The following is a 20,019-nucleotide window of genomic DNA, read 5'->3' on the forward strand; positions in this document are numbered from 1 at the left end:
AAAAAAAAAACAAAAAAACCCCACCTAACCATAATATCATTATTGCACCTAAAATAACATCAAAAAACCAATCAATTTTCAATTTTTTTAAGACTGCCCTCTGTATTAGTTTTCTACTGGATTGAGCTAGAAGAACTGATTCCAGAGTCATCATTAAATTGCTAACATTTGAGGCTGTGGGAGTTAAGGAGATGGCTCGAGGAAAGAGGAACGTGAAAATTGAAGAGCTTCCAAGGCATAAGGCAAATGACAAATACAAAGAGAAAGGCAGTTGGAGGAAAACCAGCAGAGAGCATCATGGAAGCCAAAGGAGGAGAGTGGACATTGGGACAATTTGGGATCCATGACCACACGTGCCTGACTCCTAAGCCTCTGTCCCTGTGCAATCGTCCATGAAATACTTATCATGTGTCTTCTGTCAGTCAATCAAAATATGAAGGCAGATCTCCACACATGTGATCTAACCCAGGAAGTACTAACTTCTGGACCAGTTTAGAAGGAAGGGATAATGTAATTGAGATGATTAATTTCTCCTATTTTAATTTATTTAATGAGCTTGGTAGGATAGATTAAGGAATAATTGATCAAAATATTATTTTTATTTGACCTGATGCCTAGCATGCTTAGATTATCACTTTTAAAACTTTCCTGTATTCTATAAGAGATTAGTTTAGCATCCTACAGAGATGCTTCTTTCCCTAAACCTGGCTGCCGATAATTATAATCAATGGCTGCAAAGTTGTTGAACTGAAATATAAAATTATAAAGCTAGATTTTTCACATTTTGAGATAATTTAAGAGGCTTCATATAAACTGCTTCAGAAATGAAAATATAATTTATAGATCTAATACTACTTTTACTGAGGATAAACCGGTTGAAACATTAGAATTCTGTATTCATTTTGTTGTACGCTTTTTATTGGTCTAAATATTTCAAATACTACATTTGAATTAAGATACAGGAGCAGAAAATGTAAATTTAGGGATGACCATACTATATACTTTAAAAAAAAAACCTATATTGTTTCATTCTTATTAAGTTTGAAGTAAAACCCACCCCCAAAAAGAAGAGAGAGAAATATTGACAGCCCTGCGACTACAGAGGTCACCTGTGAGGTTTTATGGTGTGAAAAACAACTGTTCAACTGCAAGGGGCGCTCCTGTTATAAACGGAAGCTAATGCTGTCCTCAGAGAAATAACTGGGCTACATCAAAGTGGCATTCTGGCACTCTTGGGGGGATGAAGTATTGTAATTCAACATCGCAGAGAATCTGTGCGCGAAGGCATGGTAGAAATTTTACACGTACTAAATTGGGCAGCAGCGGTGGCAACACACTTGCACGCTACCACACTCGGCCAGCGCTTTCTTCTTCCTCCCATCCCCGGCCAGCTCAAACAGATGGTGGCAAGGGAGGCATAGGATCTGCGCATTTTTTCTGTCAAGCTCCTTATGTTGAAAGTATAAACAACAGTCTACCCTCCATAATCCAGGCATGAAACTGTATCCAGTACAAACAGAAAAAGGTTTAAAGTTAAACCAAGATTTAGGATCAGAGGGAAGTACATTCTGGAGAGGTTTCTGCAAATTTTATTAAATGGAATCAAGGAGTTTTTAATTCAATGATTAAAAGCAAAACTGGACAGATTAAACTATTATCATTTCTCTAAGTAGTGGAGAATGCTGGTATGTGCGCCATAAAGAATTGGAACAGGTGCGCCCAAGACTAAGTATCAAATATTTCCGCAACTTCAGGAGGTTAGTTTCTTCCATTAGCAACCAGCCTTTCAACTCTAAGAACTCTGATTAAATTGGATCTAGAATGTCTTAATTAAAGTGAGTGTGGGGAGCTGGATAAGGTTCCATTCTCTTCTTTTTTAATATGTTGCGTTATACATCATCAACGTTCGGGAAACACAGACTTGCCTTTTTCTCTTCCTTACTGACCTGACAAAGAAAACTTCCATGTGTTTAGTTACAACTAAAAGAAACCCAGTCTGTATCTTGCAAGGAGATGAAATCATAAAATATCTAGTTTACCACGGTTCATTTAGAAGTCAACAAATTATTTGTCACTTATACATAGTAGTTTCTAAATAATCTCAGTATCACTGTTCCAACTTCAAATTTTGTAACGGAAAGACAAATCCATGCTCTATCTGGCAGCGGCCAATATGCTTCTACGAAAGAGCAGGGAGAGAGGTAATGGGTAAGAAGGAAAAAAAAAAAAATCTCAGATAAAATATTTTAAAAATCTAAAACAAATATGAGGCGTGGTTCACGATCTCAGGAATGCTGTAGAGTAGGGGTGTCGAACTCAATCAGAGAAGGGGCCAAAATCTAAAATCCAGCCTAAATCGCGGGCCGAATGGTTTACTGAACAATCATAAACTGTCATTGTGATGGAAACGCAGCGGAGTGCAGTGATGACAGCGCGGTGCGGGCCACATTGCAAGGCCTGGCGGGACGGATTTGGCCCGCGGGCCTTGTGTTTGACACATGTGCTGTAGAGAATCACTGCTGACTGCATAAAGACTGTGCAATCTAAGAAGTTGTTTAACACTAGAGGCCCAGTGCACGAAATTCATGCATGAGTAGGGTCCATAGCAGCTGCCGGCCAGGGCCGCCCTTCCCATGGGTGGCCAGCCAGCCCCGCACCTGTTCGAACTCTTGGTCAAACTCCTCATTGAGGGGACAATTTGCATATTAGGCTTTTATTATATAAAATATTATTCAATACATTTCTAGAATTTTGCTCATATTTGGAGTTCTGATATATCTTATTTCCAAAATAGTCTGAAACCCAAACTGGGCTTGGCTTTTACCATTTTCCGACTGGTGTTCATTTATATAAGTGAGAAAGCAGCCTAACCTCATAAATAAATGAGAAAAGTCCCTCAGGTTTGAACTGCTCATAAACGTAAAATTCTTTTAAAGTGAGCAACAACAAAAACTGAAGCAGAGCTGAAAGCGATTTGGCTCAGTGGATAGAGTGTCGGCCTGAGGACTGAAAGGCCCTAGGTTTGATTCCGGCCAAGCGCTTGTACCTTGGTTGCGGGCACATCCCCAGTAAGGGGTGTGCAAGAGGCAGCTGATCGATGTTTCTAGCTTTCTATCCCTCTCTCTTCCTCTCTGTAAAAATTCAATAAAATATATTAAAAAAAAAAAAAAAAAAAACTGAAGCAGAAAAAGAAGGAATACTTACATAGATTTCCTCATGTCAAGCAATATCAATAACTATATTGCTTTTTACATTTCTATCGCCACTATGAATTCTCTAAGATATCTCTCTCAATTAAAGTTATTAGGTCCCTGAAATAAGTACAATTTTATTATCATAATCCAAAGTTATGTTTGAATTTCACATCTTTTACTAGTAAAAAAGCAGAGAACATTGCTGAGATATCTTATGCCGGAGGAAGCAGTATATATAGAGAAGGACTAATGTTAAGATACCTTGTTCTGCTCGTTTCTGGCTGTGTGAACTTAGAAATGTCAGCATTCTGGGTCTTAGTTTCCTCAAGTGTAAAACAGCAATCCTAACAACTCCCTCCAAGTGTGAGAGAGTTAAATGGGATAGTATAAGTAAAGGGATGACTTACAGTTCCTTGAATGTGTAAGATGTGCTTCATAATTGTCAATTATTACTGCACCCTCTTACCTGATTTAAAAAAAAAAAAATAAAGTGTCCATGCACGCATTCAACACTACTTACTAAAAGAAGATACAAACAATAATTCAGATATAGGAACTCTTCTGGTATGAATGACACACCCAAGAATAAGACTCTTGTCCCAGAAGAGTTTAAAGAGACAACAAAGTGCCTTACTGCTCATTAGTGTTGTCCAGAGTGTGCATGATGCCCTATTGCATCTATTGGGCAGAATTATCAAGCATAATTTTTCTTATTCCTATGGTTTAATTTTGTTGGCAATTAATATGGTAGGCAATTTCTTTTTCTATAAATGACCAGAAAATAAATATTTTAGATTTTGTGGGCCATATGATTTCTGTTGAAACTACTCAGCTCTGTTATTGTAGCATGAAGGAGCCTTAGACAACATACAAACAAATGAGCATGGCTGTGTTTAAATAAAGCTTTATTTACAAAACTAGGTGGTGGCCAGATGTGACAAAGAGCCAGTTTGCTAACTTCTGGTTTAAACCATATGTATCAATAAAAAGTATCAATTCTTTATTAAAAGCATATGTGAATAGATCCAGGTATCTTCCTTTACAAAAAATATAATACTTTAATCTCAGGTTGAAAGGAAAATGGGGAGAAAGACGAGCTTTTACAATGTGCACTGGAAAGCTTCCAACATGGAAATAAATCCCAATAAGATGACATTTAGAAGAAAAATAAAGAAGGCAGTTCATGGTAGTTACTTTTTTTCTCCTCAGAGTCATGATTCTAAACAAAAATCTACTTGCTATATAAAGAGATACAGCATATCGACATGCTTCACACCAAGGTTTTGACAATGGACAGCTCCAGCCAGGCCTTTGTGTCCAGTGGACTGTTTAGTTTAATGATGTCAGAAAGCAGGGGAGCAGATGGCAATAAAACATTATTAGAAGAGATGAAACATAAGCAACTGGTAGCAGTTTACTTATTCATATAAAAATGGAACCAATAAATCTATCCATCTTAGCTAAGCAAATCTAGTTATCTCGATTTATTACTGCAGCGTAAAGCCTACAATGAAATTTGGGATGGTTGGAGAAACAGTAATTTCCTTTCTCACCCCTATCTCCTTTAGATTTCAAATAAAAGATAGAATTTATATCCACTTACAACTGAGATGCACATCATTCAGTTTTTGATCTAATCAGATCTCACAAATATATCGGAGTCTTCCTTGAAAAAAATCCCTACAAAGAATATAAGATCTCTTCAAAGCTCTTTCCGTAATGAGTAAATAAGCTTTTCTTTATTTCTAAAATGCAACACACATCAGAGACAGAGTATAATAAAGGGTCATGCTAACTAGAATCTTGGCTAAATTAGAATGGACTTTAGATGCAAAGAAAATGTTATTTGAAACATCTTAATAGTTGTTAGTCACTAGTTTATCCTCCCTATGTAAGGCAATAATCCTTTCTACACTACCAAGAGACTCAGTTCCCCTTAAATATATTTATTGATGTTATCTTCTAACACAGGAGAATGAACTACTTAGTCAAAATAAGTGATTTGTGTTCAAATCACTAAAGGACCCTGGAAAATTCTTTTGACTTCTCTTAGACTCTGTTAGTTCATTGGTACAATGTCCATTTAAATTTTTCATAGACTTATCTGACTGTACACTCTAAATAAAAAAGATACTTTTAAATTTTGAAGGAATTATACGCCCAGCCGGTGTGGCTCAGTGATTGAGCTTCAACCCAGGAATCAAGAGGTCACCAGTTCGATTCCTGGTCAGGGCACATGCCTGAGTTGCAGGCTAGATCCCCAATAGGGGGCGTGCAGGAGGCAGCCAATTAATGATGTTACATTCTCATCAATGTCTCTATCTCTCTATCCCCCTTTCTTTAAAAATCAATAAAAACATTAAAAATGTTGAAAGAATTATAAAACCAAGTATTACTACCTACCATTTTACTGTTAAATGAGGTTGGTTGCCCCCTCCAAGGCTACCCATTATATTCCTGAGTTCCAAATGCCCAAATAAGGATAGTAAGTAAAATATTCATTTTGAAAGTAATTTTGTGTGTCTTTTGTCATTTTTTATTTCACCCCTCAAAAAGTCCTATGTCCTTAAAATACCTACAAATGATCTCAACTTTTCTGTTTACAAATTACTTGTACTGTGCTTCTTCAAAACACAATTTATATTTTATTAAAGAATCACCAATTTTTATAAATCTGTCAATTAAGAGCTCTTGCCTTTACTACATATGTTAAAACTGTTTCATAAAAAAAAAAAAAGCAATTCACTAATAAAAAGTTTATAAACCTACAAGAGGCCCAGTGCATGAAATTCCTGCATGGGAGAGGGGGGAGGTTGTCCCTCAGCCCAGCCTGCACCCTCTCCAATAAGACATCCCTCTCACAATCCAGGACTGCTGGCTCCCAACTGCTCACCTGCCTTCCTGATTGCCCCTAACCTCTTCTGCCTGCCAGCCTGGTCACTCCCTAACCACTCCCCTGCCAGTCTGATTGCCCCTAATTGCTCTCCCCTGCAGGCCTGGTCCCCCCCAACTGCCCTCCCCTGCAGGCTTGATCACTCCCAACTGCCCTCCCTTGCAGGCCTTGTCCCTCCCAAATGCCTTCCCCTGCTTGCCTGATTGCCCTCAATTGCCCTCCCTTGCAGGCCTGGTCCCTCCCTCAACTTCCCTCCCCTGCTGGCCATCTTGTGGCAGCCATCTTGTGTCCACATGGGGGCAGCAGCCATCTTGTGTGTTGTAAGTGATGGCCAATTTGCATATTACTCTTTTATTAGATAGGATTATATGATACATATAAAGGAAATAATGCCCTAAGTAGAATAAAGGAAAATTAATATTTTTCAATATGGAATATCAGAGCTTAAGCATGCCTACTACTAAATGATAAAATACTACCAGTGTACTGAGCATGTCACTATATCAGCTAAATGCGCCTGTACTTTCCTCAGGGGAATGTCTGCCTCCATGGACACATCCTAATAAAAGAGTAATATGCATATTGACCATCACACAAAGACACAAGATGGCTGCTGCCATGTGGTCAAAGATGGCTGCCCCCATGTAGACACAAGATGGCCACCACAAGATGGCCTGCAGGGGAGGGCAATTGTGGGAAGTTAGGGGTGACCAGGCCAGCAAAGGAGGGCTGTTGGGAGTGACCAGGCCGGCAGAGGAGGGCAGTTGGGGGACACCAGGTCAGCAAGGGGGGGTCCAGGCCTGTAGTGGAATGCAGTTGGGGGGGGTGGGGAGAGAGAACTAGGCCTACAGTGGAGGGCTATTGGGGGGGAGGGCAGGCCTTCAGGGGAGGACAGTTGGGGGGGGAGGGGGTCCAGGCCTGCAGGGGAGGGCAGTTGTGGGTGATCAGGCAAGCAGAGAGGGCAGTTAGGGTGACTGGGCCAGCAGAGGAGGGCAGTGGGGAGGGTTGGGGGGAAGCTGGCCTGCAGGGGAGGGCACTTGGGGGGAACCAAGCTAGCAGTTGAGGGCAGTTAGAGCCAACAGTCCTGGATTGGGAGAAGGATGTCCCAGATTGGAGAGGGCATAGGAGGGAATGAAGGACACCCCCCCCCCCCATTGCACAATTCCATGCACTGGGCCTCTAGTTTAACAATAAAAGTAAAATAAGATAAAATAAATCCACAACTTTTTTTTTTAATTCTTTTGTTTTTAATATATTTTTTATTGATTTTATACAGAGAGGAAGGGAGAGAGATAGAGAGTTAGAAACATCGATGAGAGAGAGTCATCAATCAGCTGTCTTTTGCACACCCCCTACTGGAGATATGCCCGCAACCAAGGTACATGCCCTTGACCGGAATCGAACCCGGGACCCTTCAGTCCCCAAGCTGACACTCTATCCATTGAGCCAAACCAGTCCTGGCTAAATCCACTACTTTTTTGCCAACATCGCAGGACATACGAATAAACAGGGAGTTACGTGTATATATGATTAAAGAAAACATGAAGGTAGCATTATTTTATAAGGCTATAAGTACAGCTAATGAAAACAGCTAAAAAAAATATTTTAGCACATCTAAGTAACACTAACTACAGTGAAAGAAAACATAACAAGTTGTGTGTGTTTTTTCCAATGGCTCTATGAAATAGTCACATTCCTCTATAGAAAACTGTGATTGCAGTATTAGCCAATATTGTAAAGATTGCTCAATGAGTTTTTGAGAAAAAAAATCACAAATTTATAATGGTAATACATTTAAGTATCATTACAAAAGCTCTCAAAATCAACATATTTTAAAAGGTGGAAAAGAAGAAAAAAACCTGTAATTAATGAAAAAAATTAAGGCCTATCTACAGACAAAGCTTTCTGTACTACATACAAATGATAAGCAATTAATTTTTGACCTACAGGGTTCTACAGAATTTTTCTTCTTTTGGAAGAATCAATCCTTTTCCAAGCTCATCTTTGTTTCCATGACAACAAGTAGTATAAATGTTTTGTGCAAAGGTAAGCTGTACAAGGAGGATCATGCCAAAGTTACCAATCTCATATTTGCAGATATAAAGAATGGAAAGAGACAATATTTAGAAAACGCTAATTTAGAGGAAATATATGCACTCCCATGAGGAAATGCTATAAAAATAGACTAGTTATGTTATAAAAGTAAACTTTACCTTATTTCTCAAATACAAGATGCAATACACTCAGTTATATTTTGTAACTAGACACATTACATTTAAAAAACTAAAGATACATTCAACCAGTTTTCCTGCCATAATCAGACTTACTTAGAATGAAGTATAGGTTCTCCAAACCGAATATATTCTCTACCGTTTTAATAGAAGATACATTATACTCTACAGGGAATAAGGCTCCCTGGAAGTGCAATGGCTAGAACGTGCATCCCAGTCAAGTGAGAGTGTAAGCACTTGGCATCCTCTTGCCCCTAGAATGCTCTCCACTGCCATTGCCACAGTCATTGCCCAGGGTGATACTCCTTATCATCCTGTCTATGCTGGATTACCTCAGCACCTCTTAGAGCAAGCATGTCAAACTCGGGTGTCCAGGACTGCAGGGCGAGCGGCTTATCCTTCTCCTGGGCTGCAGCCCCAGCTGCTGGCTCCCAGGACTGTGGGGTGGGTGGCTTGTCCCTCTCCCAAGCCGCAGCCCCAGCCGCTGGTGCCTGGGACCACAGTGCATGCGGCTTGTCCCTCTCCCGGGCCAGGCTGGGCCTGGGCCCGTGGGGTGTGTGGCTTGTCCCTCTCCCAGGCCACAGCCTGGCTGGTCCCAATTAATAAAACTTAATAAAAATGAAACTTTTATTAACACGTTTTTTACACACCGTTATATTGATGGCCTTTGTATTTAGCATGTCTCTATTGAAATAAACCTATGTTTCTATGAAAATTGAAGCTTTTGTGTGTGTTTTTTGCAGCCCACATAAACTTAAACTTTTTATTTGGCCCATGTTAGCCTTTGAGTTTGACATGCTTGTCTTAGAGAGTCTCTAGGACTCCAATCTTAATCTTTTACACAGAGATCATAATGATCTTTTAACAATGCAAATCTGATTGTGTCACTCCCCAGTTTACAAATCATTTAATAGCTTCCTTTCAACATTAATCCATACTCCTGACTTTCAATGACCAGGCCCCCAATAACCCATCCAACCTTCCTTCTGGCTACTATGCACTGCTGAACACACCAAACGACTTGCCCTTTTTCAGAAGCCAAGTTCTCTGTGAGCTTTTGCACATGCAGTTCCCTCTCCACCTTGGCCTCTTCCTAAAAATATTCACGGGGCATTGATTTTACTTCAGACACAAACATTAACACTCTCTTCCTGCATAAAATTTGACTCCGTCATAAAAAGGGACATATTCTACCTTGGAATTGTATCACTGAATTTTACTGGTCCTTTAGGATTGATCCAGACCTCCAGGTCTTCTGACCTGGGCCTTATAATCTGACTTAACTCTTGGCACTTTTTGTGGATTTCTGTTATTTACTGATGCTTTGTATCCAAGTTAATTTTCCCACAGCGACAAAATGAGTGTCATTCCTAATAGTTCCTCTGTATTCGACCGCTTGGTTCCTTATATGCCATAAATTTCCATTTTTATTTTTTTTGGGGGGAAGGGATGCTACCATAGAGCTTCAGATCTATTACTAATTTTTTTAATTAGTGAAAATGAATAGAGTTTTAGCACTGCCTATAGTCACAACTATTAAGTCTTACAGGAGTTTAGAGCTTCCCCTTGTTCTTAAGCAATCTGTGTATTTTTAATGGCAGCCTTTGGCAGACAGCATGCCCACCTTCGTTCAATGGCTGTTGTGGCAATTTCAAGTCTGGTAGGGAAAAAAAAGAACAATATCTTGGTAATCCCTCAAATTATATGAAGGTGTACAAAACAAGACAAACTGACCTACCCACCCACTCATTTATTCCCTCATTGACACTTACTTAAGGTCTATAAACTGAGCCAGGTATTGTTTTGATGCCATAAAACAAAGACTAGTGAGACTTGGTCCCTGTCCTACAGGAGATATACAAACAGCAGTAAAAGACACATATGTAAACAATTAAAATCGTCATGATAAATGCTGTAATAAGGCCATCATCAAACAGAAAGGACTAGCAACTATTTATACGCTCAAGAAAGGTTCACAAAGGAGATAGCATCTGGTCATAAAGAGGGAGTAGAAGTGTTCAGGGGGAGAAGGGTGTAAATGCAGGAGCATGTCAAATAAAAGGAGCTGCTGGTACAAAGCACAGAGGTGTGTGCCCAAGGAATGTATGACCTGATGAAGCTGGAGAAGGCCGGCACAGGCCGTGAAGGGACCGTCCGGCCTGTTAAGGAGCCAAACATTTAACGTGCGTGCAGCAGAGACCCCAAACATTTTCAAGCAGGAAATCACATGAGAACTGTTTTTGTTGGATGGAAACAGCATAAATTATTGATGCTATTCCTAAAAAGAATAAAGGGGTGAAAACTTAACCTTTTTTGAGTATTGTCTATGAATCAAGCACTTGGTTCTATCACATGAGCTTCACAAGAAAGCTCTAAGGGACTTTGTTACCTTTATTTTAACGGGTAAACAAATTAAAGGCTTAAAATGCTCCACTTGGGCTCATTCCTGGCCTTCTGAAATTTAACTCCAGGGGGTGGACATTCCTGTTCTTCAGAATCTAGCAAACTGGGCTCAATGGACAATAGGCCTGATCTATCTAGAAAAGCACTCATATTCTAACAAATTGGTCATCCTCATTTTGTATACAATTAAACTCAACTTGGAAAACTGACGTGCTTCCAACATATAATGGCTCTTTATGGCTTTAATACTGGGTTTGGGAAAAACACCTGACTAGATTGGGTAAGACAGTAATATTTTATACATATACTTGCATTGAATGAACTAATCTGGTATCCATAACCTAAACAGAATCTAGGAAAAACATTACATAGCAAATTAGGTCACCTACATAAATACAAGAACATATTTTTAAACTTATACCACTACATTTACAAAGGTTTTGAAAATACCTATCTAACCACTTATAATTATATATAATATGAAGTTTTCAAATATTACAAAGCCTATTAGACATATAAACATAGTGAATTAAAATGTTTTAAAAAGTATATATATATCTCCAATTCTGAAAAATGACAAGACAAATCTCACCTATTTTTCTAGATCAAGTCAAATTTCTAAAGGGACTATTGCTTCTGAATTATGGAAGTCTAACCAAATATACAGGTGAGTGGAAAGTTTTGTAAAATTCAACCTTGGATTCTAAATTCTTCTGTATCTTAATTCTTTCATGCATACTATGAACTTTTGGACATTTTGCATCCTAAACTATTTAGCACTTTAAAAAAAAAAAAAAGTTGATTTGAGAAAGAGGAAGGAAGGGGGAGAGATAGGGACATCAATGATTAGAGAGAATCACTGATGGGCTGCCTCCTGCAGACCCCCTACTGGGATCAAGCACACAACTGCAACCCGGGCATGTGCCCTGAACAGGAATTGAATAACTTCCTGGTTCATGGGTCAACGTTCAACCACTGAGCCACACCAGTCAGGCAAAATATTTAGCTTTTTATCAATCACCAGTGTGGTAGTATATACTAAACTATAGGCCTGAGGAAAAGAAGTTCCAATCTGAGCTATAATGCTGTTACTGGTATACACACACACACCTGGTTCCTAGATATCAACTAATATAGCAATATTGTGTTCTGAAAGGCTTCTGGTACACAGGCTATGTAACACCAAAATGATGGAAGATTTAAAGTCATACCTTCAGTGGAGGTATCAGAAACCTATGACAGGTTCAGAATATACTAGTAGGTCTTCAAATTCCAATTAGCCCCTTCAATGCAGTCTTTTCTTTTTTTCAAGCTATCATTTCACAACTACATTAATCATCATCCAACAAAGTGTGACTAAATACTATTTAAATAAGTGACTCCCAAACTTTTAAACTATAAAACACAGTATTAAATATACTTTATCTGCTGACCTAAAATATGCTTGTATGAATATATATATTAATATATATATATATAGCTACTTACATACACACGATAACTAAAATCACATTTTCAAAACTTGATACCTCCCTTAATATATTAATATATTTTCTATTCTATTTCATTTTTTAATGAAAATACTATCTATGATCCACTAAACTAATTTCAGGATCAACAACGTGGATCACAGGCTGCAATTCCATGATTTTGATACCATCCTTCTGTAGGAATTATTTTTAAATGACATCACTAGTAATAGTGATTCTTTGGTGATGGAGGGAATGGAGGATTAAAAAAATGTACTTTCCCTTTATTCATTTACACCAGTGCACAACTGTAAATCATCAAGAGAAAGAGCCTAAAATTCCCTGTGAGAGGAGTCAGGCCACCTGCCTTGATGCCTTACCTAGTCCTCCAGCCCAGCCATCGGCCTCTGGAGTTCTTGCATCCCTTTGGATGAGTGCAGTTCTCACAGGTGAACTGTGAGGAGCACAAGAACCCACGAGGCACCCATCACCCTCTAAATCCAAAGAACTTCTCATTTGCATTAGGAAGCTCTTGAAATTGTTTATAAGACTCAGCACAGATTCTGATGTGTTTTCTTTTGTTTTAAAATATAGTACACTGTTAGACAGAATAAAAGAATTTGAGGAGTTGGGAATTTTTTTTACTTATTTCACACTTGTACAAAATAATGTAAAATAAATAACATCTATAATAATAAAAGTATAATATGCTAATTAGACTGGACAACTGAACGACCTTCCAAATCTCCTTCCAGACAACCTTCCAGATGAAGCCACAGCTGTGAGGGCTGAGGCTAGCTGCCTCAGCTGCAAGGGCTGGCCCCCTTACACGAATTTCATGCATCGGGCCTCTAGTTTACATATAACATAATAACTCATTAAAGGTCAGTATGAAGCACCTAGAGCAAGATAACCAGCATGGGCTGAGCTGCAGGTGTTCTGCAAATACTTTCTGATTTGAGTAGAGTAAGCATCATGATGAAATTCAACAGACTTCACAATGGCAAAACATTTTCTTTTTCTAATATTAATGCTTTACAATGTGATAATGCTTTATAATGTTTCATATTGTTATAGTTTTGTTCAAATTAAATTCACTTATACGTTCGTAAAAATGTGTAACATTTTAAATACTGACCATGTGAAACATGACTAATTATAAAGCCTGCCTTGATTCTTCAGAGAAGAAAGGATTCTGTCGCCCTCTTGTGGTAATTTTGCTGTAGCGTATTCTCCAGAAGTTCTGCTTCAAGTGAAATTTTTCCTTTTCACTTTAATAGGTGAAGTGTTATTTTGACCGTAGTTTCTGAATTTCCAGGTTACATGTTTTCTGCCCTCCCCAGTACATAGACTTTGTGCCCTCCTTCAGTTTCTATCTCAGAAACTTAATCTTGTCCTTACTCTTTTAGGACATATTCTCTGTCGCTTTCCAATTACCATACCAGAGAAATCTTTGAGGTATGTTCTGTATTTTAATGCACATACAAAATATTTACAGCAAACCTCTATGGTCATGGATAAACTTTAAGTAAATGGAAATAATTAAAAATGCATGGGCTGAGCTGTCAGCATTTTTCACCAAGGGAAAAGGTCTGCCTAAGTTGTTTAATAGTCTAGAAATTTCAGAGGCTGATGATGTTAATCTAAATATTTAAAGTTTTAAAAAGTAATAAAACTGTGTATTCTTTCATATAGTTTAGATCAAACCCAATTGGGAGCAGCAGGAGAGGAGCTTGAGGAGATAGCGGGGCCAGAGTTAACAGGATCTTAAATGGCAGAGTAAGCAAAGCACCTGTAGCAGGACAGTGATGGGTAAGGTAAGTTGGAGCTGCAGAGAGATCACTGGCTGAAGACAGACAGGAGGGGGCAGGGAAATTAGTTCAAGTTGTTTGGAGAACAAGGCCTGAACCAACGGAGTGGAGAGAAGAAAATAAGTTGGAGAAATACTAAGAAGTGGAATCGTTAGATGTTAATTTCTTGGAGGACAGGGATAGGGAGTGGGAGGTGGCAAGTTCACATCCCAGCTTTGGTGACTGGATGTGTGCACCACTCAGAGATAGGCAGTGACATTTTCGGCCATGCTGCATTTGAGGGGCTCCCTGGAAACAGCAAGTAGGTCAACGTGGTTTGAGGAAATGAAGTCCGGGAGAGAGGACTGTATAAATCATCAGCGACTAATAGAAATCTGGATGGAAAATCATCCAGGGAGAGTGCAAAGAATGGAAAGAGATGAAAGCTAAGTGTGGATCTGGCAACCTTCACTAGTAAGTACAGTCCCATCTTCCTGTTGAAACAGTTACTTCAGTCCGACAGTCATAAACTTAGTTCACGTTGGAACAGATCATTTAGTCTGCCTATATCCTGCAGACCGGGAAACGGGATCAAAGGGGTTGAGTGACTTTATGTAAAGCTACTTATCTATAAAAGAGACTCAAAGCTCAGGTTTCCAGACTGACCCTATGCTGCTCCATCCTAACACCGTTCAAAAGCTCCCTTTCTAGTACTGGGTCCTCCTTCTACTCTGCCTGTGAATCTTCAGAGGACAAGAAGACAATGCTTCTTCCTTCAGTAACGTCTGATGGCAATCAATGCTTCTGTTGTTATGTTTCACATATCATCAAAACTAAAATGTTCTATTTACAAGGAAACCTCCCAACAATATAGCTCGTTAATAAGACCCCAAATTTCCAATTCAACACATGCTTTCTGAGTAACTGGGAAACAAGAAATTGCCCAATTCTGCAGTTATACACAGCAAATGGCAATAACACCAAACACACAGAGAAAATGTTTATGAAACGCGTCAGAGAGGAAAACAGCCGTAGCTGTTCTCTGCAGCCCTTTTAGACAGTCGATAATCGGTTTCACCGATGGACTCTATCATATATCCCAGAACACATTTCCATAATTACACTTAAGGAAAGCAAAAAGCTGGCGATTGCCGTGGCGTACCTGCTTGGCTTGGCCGCTGCCAGCTCGGAGACTTGATGGCACTGGTGTCGCCCAGAGGCTTGAAGGCAGCAGCGGTTGTGAGCCCGGCCACCCCTGGTCTGGCGAAGGCTGGGCTCTCCCGCCTCTCAGGCACACTCTGTGCGGACGCTGCAGACGGCGCCGAGTGTGGAGAAGGCTCCTGGGTGCTGCTGGGAGGAAGATAAGAAAACATGTTTGGTGAAGTGGTAGCAAGCCAACCTAGCACTGATCATTTGATTTTCTCAGTCTATTCAACCTCTAAGGAAAACAAAAATAATCATCACTTAATTGATATTTTAAAAAAGAGTACTCTAAAACCATGACTCAGGGATTGACTCTCTAAAACACACACACACACACACACACACACACACAAAACACACACACAAAAACAAAAAAACACACAAAAAACACACACACACACACACAAAAAGAAAAGGAGTCAGAATGCATTTGTCCAATACTTTAGAAATCCTCTTCTAAAGGTCTACCATGAGAAACTAGGCTATTAAAAAACTTACACAGCCAATCCTTTGATTTCCTATTCCTCTCTATCTCAACACTCAATCATCTAGAATAAAATAAGCCATTATTAAAGAGTCCCTGAAAAATCTCTATGAAACAGCTCAGACGTTTCTTTACTGTTTCCCACATTCTTCTGGTATTTTATGAACCAAGTTTCTCTGACGTCTCGGCAGTCAGTCTTTTGCTCACAGACTCGGTCACTCTTTCATTCAATAAATATTTAAGCACTTGTGCTCTGCCAGACATTGTGCTTCACACTGTTCGCACAGTGGTAAACAGAGAACATCTCCCGTCTAATAGAACATCCACTCTTCTATGTTCATTACACAGGCAACAAGAGGCAAGACCACCACTATCTGCTCTCAGAGTTATTTGCTTAACAGGAGGCCTTATCTGTGCTTGACTTAGAGGATCATGTGGCTTTTATCACCCAGTTATTTATTATTTACGATTATATGTCATTTCCAAAAAAAATCTACATAGCTCAGATAAAATATGCACTTTGGAATGACACAATACAATAACAGATTTTCTCGATTGAAATAATAAGAATTGCTATAAGAAGAAGAAGAATACATCCTAACTTTTCAATAAAAGATTGAGGTCCTGGTAACTTAGATAATTGCATGCACAGAAACTCAATTTCTTCACTATCTGAAAGCAACAGCTGGAGCACCCCATGGACAAAGATAGGATACTGTATTAATGACTTCAATAAAATAAATACTGCTTCATTATTTTGTTTGATTGATAATATTTCAAGGAAAATAGATTTTGAATTCCATCATGTGCACTAAGCTTACAAATGAAGAGGAATAGCTGATTTCCCCAATGCCTCTTGAATCTGGGAAAACACCTAACTAAGGAGCCCCGAGGCTGCCTTCCCTCAGGAAGGCCCACTTGCAAGGTTGGCCTTTGACTGGCATTTGGGAGTTGGCTTGTAAACGGTTCCCTCCAGTCTTATAAAGCTTTCTCTGAAAGATAAGAGCTGCTCACTGTGCCCAAACGATATATACAATATTGTTTATGCTGAATACTGCTTTTCTTCTTGAGAGTCTGAATTTCAGTGTGAATTAGGCACAGCGTGCTTACATAATGAGCCTCATTAAAAACCTTGTCTTAGGTACTTGGTTCCTAATGAGCTTCTGGTAGACAGCACTTTGCACGTTTTGTTAAAACTCATGGCTGAGGAATCAAGCACATCCTGTGTGGCTTTACTAGGAGAGGGCTTTTGGAAACTTGAGTCTTATTTCTTCTAGACTTGATCCCACAACTTTTCCCATTGCTGATTTTGCTTTGTATTTTTTCACTGTAATCAATCTTAGTCATGAGAACAAGAGTTCTGTATCCCTCTAGTGAACTGTCAGACCTGGGGGTGGTCCTGGGCACCTCTGACACTGAACAGTTTTGAAAAATCATACTAATGCTATTTTAACTTTCTTGAAATAGTGTTCTCCTAAATTCGGGTATAATACAGCCACTACCTTCTGTTATAAGTTCTAATCAGTTTTTAAAATATATTTTTTTTATTGATTTCAAAGAAGAAGGGAGATGGAGAGAAACGTCAATGATGAGAGAGAACCTTCCATCGTCTGCCTCCTGCATGACCCCTACTGAGGATTGAGCCTGCAACCCAGAATGCCAACTGGGAATCAAATTGTGACCTCCTGATTCATAGGTCCATGCTCAACCACTGAGCCATGCTGGCAGAGCATCTAATCAGTTTAATGAAAAACAAAACCTGCCTGATGTTAAAGCATACTATACAATGAAAATTTTAAGCACTCTGATAATTTTCATAATAAATAAAAAAATGTGAAAGATTGCTTACTTAATGACAATGCTGGACACAATAACCAAAAAAAAAAAGATGACAGAATAAGTAATATTAACAGAAACAGCTTAAGCATTATAGTATAACTAGAGGCCCAATGCACAAAATTTGTGCAAGAGTAGGCCTTCGTTCCCCCAGCTGTCAGCACCTGCTTTCCCTGTGGCACCCGGGATCCAGGCTTCCCTCCAGTGGGCATCAGGCACCCGGGACCTGAGCTTCCCTCACAGCCCTGGCTTTGTCTGGAAAGTTGGTCTAATTAGCGTATTACGCTTTTATTATTATAAATGGTTTTGAGCAGCTTTTAAAGCAAACCACCACTGATGGTATCAAACCCACAATCTGGGCACATGCCCTGACCGGAAATCTAACTGGTGACCTTTCAGTGCAGGAGAGAATGCTCAATCAACTGAGCCACACTGGTGAGGGAAACAGAGAAATACTTCTAAGTTAATGACTCATTTTTAAAGCTAGTGTGTAATAATTACCTAAATTAGATTGGTATCTTATTTCTAAAGACTCATTTTTCCCCCTAAATTTAAATTGTTTAAGGTATACCTAAATTCTAAACAAAATTAAAATGCGTTCAAAAAGATTCTAATGAGGAAACTAGAAGAGTAAATCCACAAACACCCTTGATTCATGCCACGGAAGGTAAGAATCAAATATGGTCATGTTCACTAGTTTGCCAGATAAACAAACAATGAAATGAAATGTTAAATTAATATTTCTTCCATCTCAAGAATACCACAGTTTTTGTTTGATATTTCAAAAACTGAAAATGGAGAAAAACGTACTAATAAAGCAAAGATTTCTTTTTAAAACTGAGCTAATGAGGAAAAACAGAAAAAAGGAAAGAAGTTTACTTTCAGTGTCAGCAACCTGATTTATCTTGAGTTTACATTCCTTTCCCACATTTGTTTAACTATTAAAACAAATAAATTTCAGCTGCAGATTGAGAACAGTTGGAAATTTTAAGTCTATTTTCAAAGAAAAACTCTGTTTGAAGAATACCCTGGAGGAGACTTTACTCTAATTACATACCTAAATTTTTTAAAGGGCCAATTGTATAGCATGGGTTTAATTATATCAATGTTTAAATTAAACAGTTTTTACTAAATCTTATAAAATTTTGTATCTAATACACAGACTCTGAAGTGGTAGGAAATGAATATTTATAAAGGAGTCATAATTATAAGCAACTTCTTATTTTATAGATTTCTCCATCAGAATTCCGTAAATGAACCTGGACATATATAGGAGTCACGAGTCTCCTTCCTTCCAGAATTCTGTTTACAATTTTTTCTTGTATTTTTCTAAGCAAAATTCTTTAACTTAGACTTCTGTACCAAAATTAAAAGTGTTAAGTACACTACAGTGAAAAGAAACAAGTTTGGTATTCTACGATACTTCATTATAATTTTAAAGATTACTATTACATAAAAGTAACATCCAAGATAAAACATCTCTGACACTGTTCCTCCCAGCTGCTCTTCAGTCCCTTCTCACTGCGGTAGCAAGGCCTCCTCAGGGTATCCTGTGCTCCTGTTTTTCAGAATGCCAACTAGCTAACCTGGTACAGAACCACTTTTCTTTCCCAAATATCAAAATATATTTAGTTTGTGCCAATTGCTGTCAGTAAACAGTGGTGATAATGACTACTAACACTAGCTCAATCAGCCCATAATACCTTTTTTCTTTTTTTAATAAAAACTTTATTTAAGCAACAAGGTGCTTGCTTGACTTGAAGGGAAAAGTATCTAGGATTTATTTCTTTTAGAGTAATTCATTGCTGCTTAAAGACAGATTGCCCTATATGTAGTAGCTATATACAAAAAAGCTATAAAACTGTTCTTAGTTTTACAATAATAAGTGAAAAGCATTAAAAATCTCTAATTGAACAAAATATGCAAGAATTTTTATGTTGTTCTTTTTTCTGTTAAACAGTGAGAGCAAAATAACTTACTGGAATGCCAGAAGTGGAAAAAGGGAATATTTTCACAGAACCAGTATTTTTCCCTACCCCATCTCCATTTGTTGTCGATCAAAACATACCTCTGGCCATTTAGTGTGTATGGGATTTCTTAAAATGCACCAGGTGCTTTTTTGGAAAGACTATTCCAAATGTGGTCAGTAACCAGTCACTGTGCAGTCTTAACTGTGACAATGAAAAAGAACTGCTCCTTTATTACTCATAACTCCACAAATAAAACATAACTTCAGATGTTTCTTCTTAGAGCAAAATGGACAAGGATCTCTCTCTCCTTGTTTAAACACCTCCCTTAAAGTTACCCAGGATTATAATGAAGTATATAAAAAATCTCCATACCAATGGACAGGATACACACCCATGATCAAGAGAGAGCCCATGTGATACCAGGCTTTTACTAACTTCAGTCACAGTTGGATACACTGCCATTAATTTATGTTCGGTCAGAAATCATTTTAGAGTTATTTCACTAAAATTATACCATTAGTAAGGAATACTTGGGATGTATTTACT

General features: G+C 38.5%; 1 protein-coding gene across 10 annotated transcripts in view; it reads right to left on the minus strand.

The window, feature by feature from the left end:
• Positions 1-20,019, minus strand: part of PDLIM5 (PDZ and LIM domain 5) — a 197,633-nt gene that overhangs the window by 27,288 nt on the left and 150,326 nt on the right. For 9 of the 10 annotated variants that reach the window (XM_036411320.2, XM_036411311.2, XM_036411295.2 and 6 more), the window contains one exon: positions 15,143-15,330. In XM_036411320.2, the coding sequence (XP_036267213.1) occupies positions 15,143-15,330 (188 nt within the window). The remainder of the gene's footprint in view (positions 1-15,142; positions 15,331-20,019) is intronic. The other variant, XM_045570702.1, reaches the window with a different exon arrangement.

This window comes from Pipistrellus kuhlii, unplaced genomic scaffold (genome assembly GCF_014108245.1).
Source record: "Pipistrellus kuhlii isolate mPipKuh1 unplaced genomic scaffold, mPipKuh1.p scaffold_m20_p_1, whole genome shotgun sequence".
NCBI lineage: Eukaryota > Metazoa > Chordata > Mammalia > Chiroptera > Vespertilionidae > Pipistrellus > Pipistrellus kuhlii.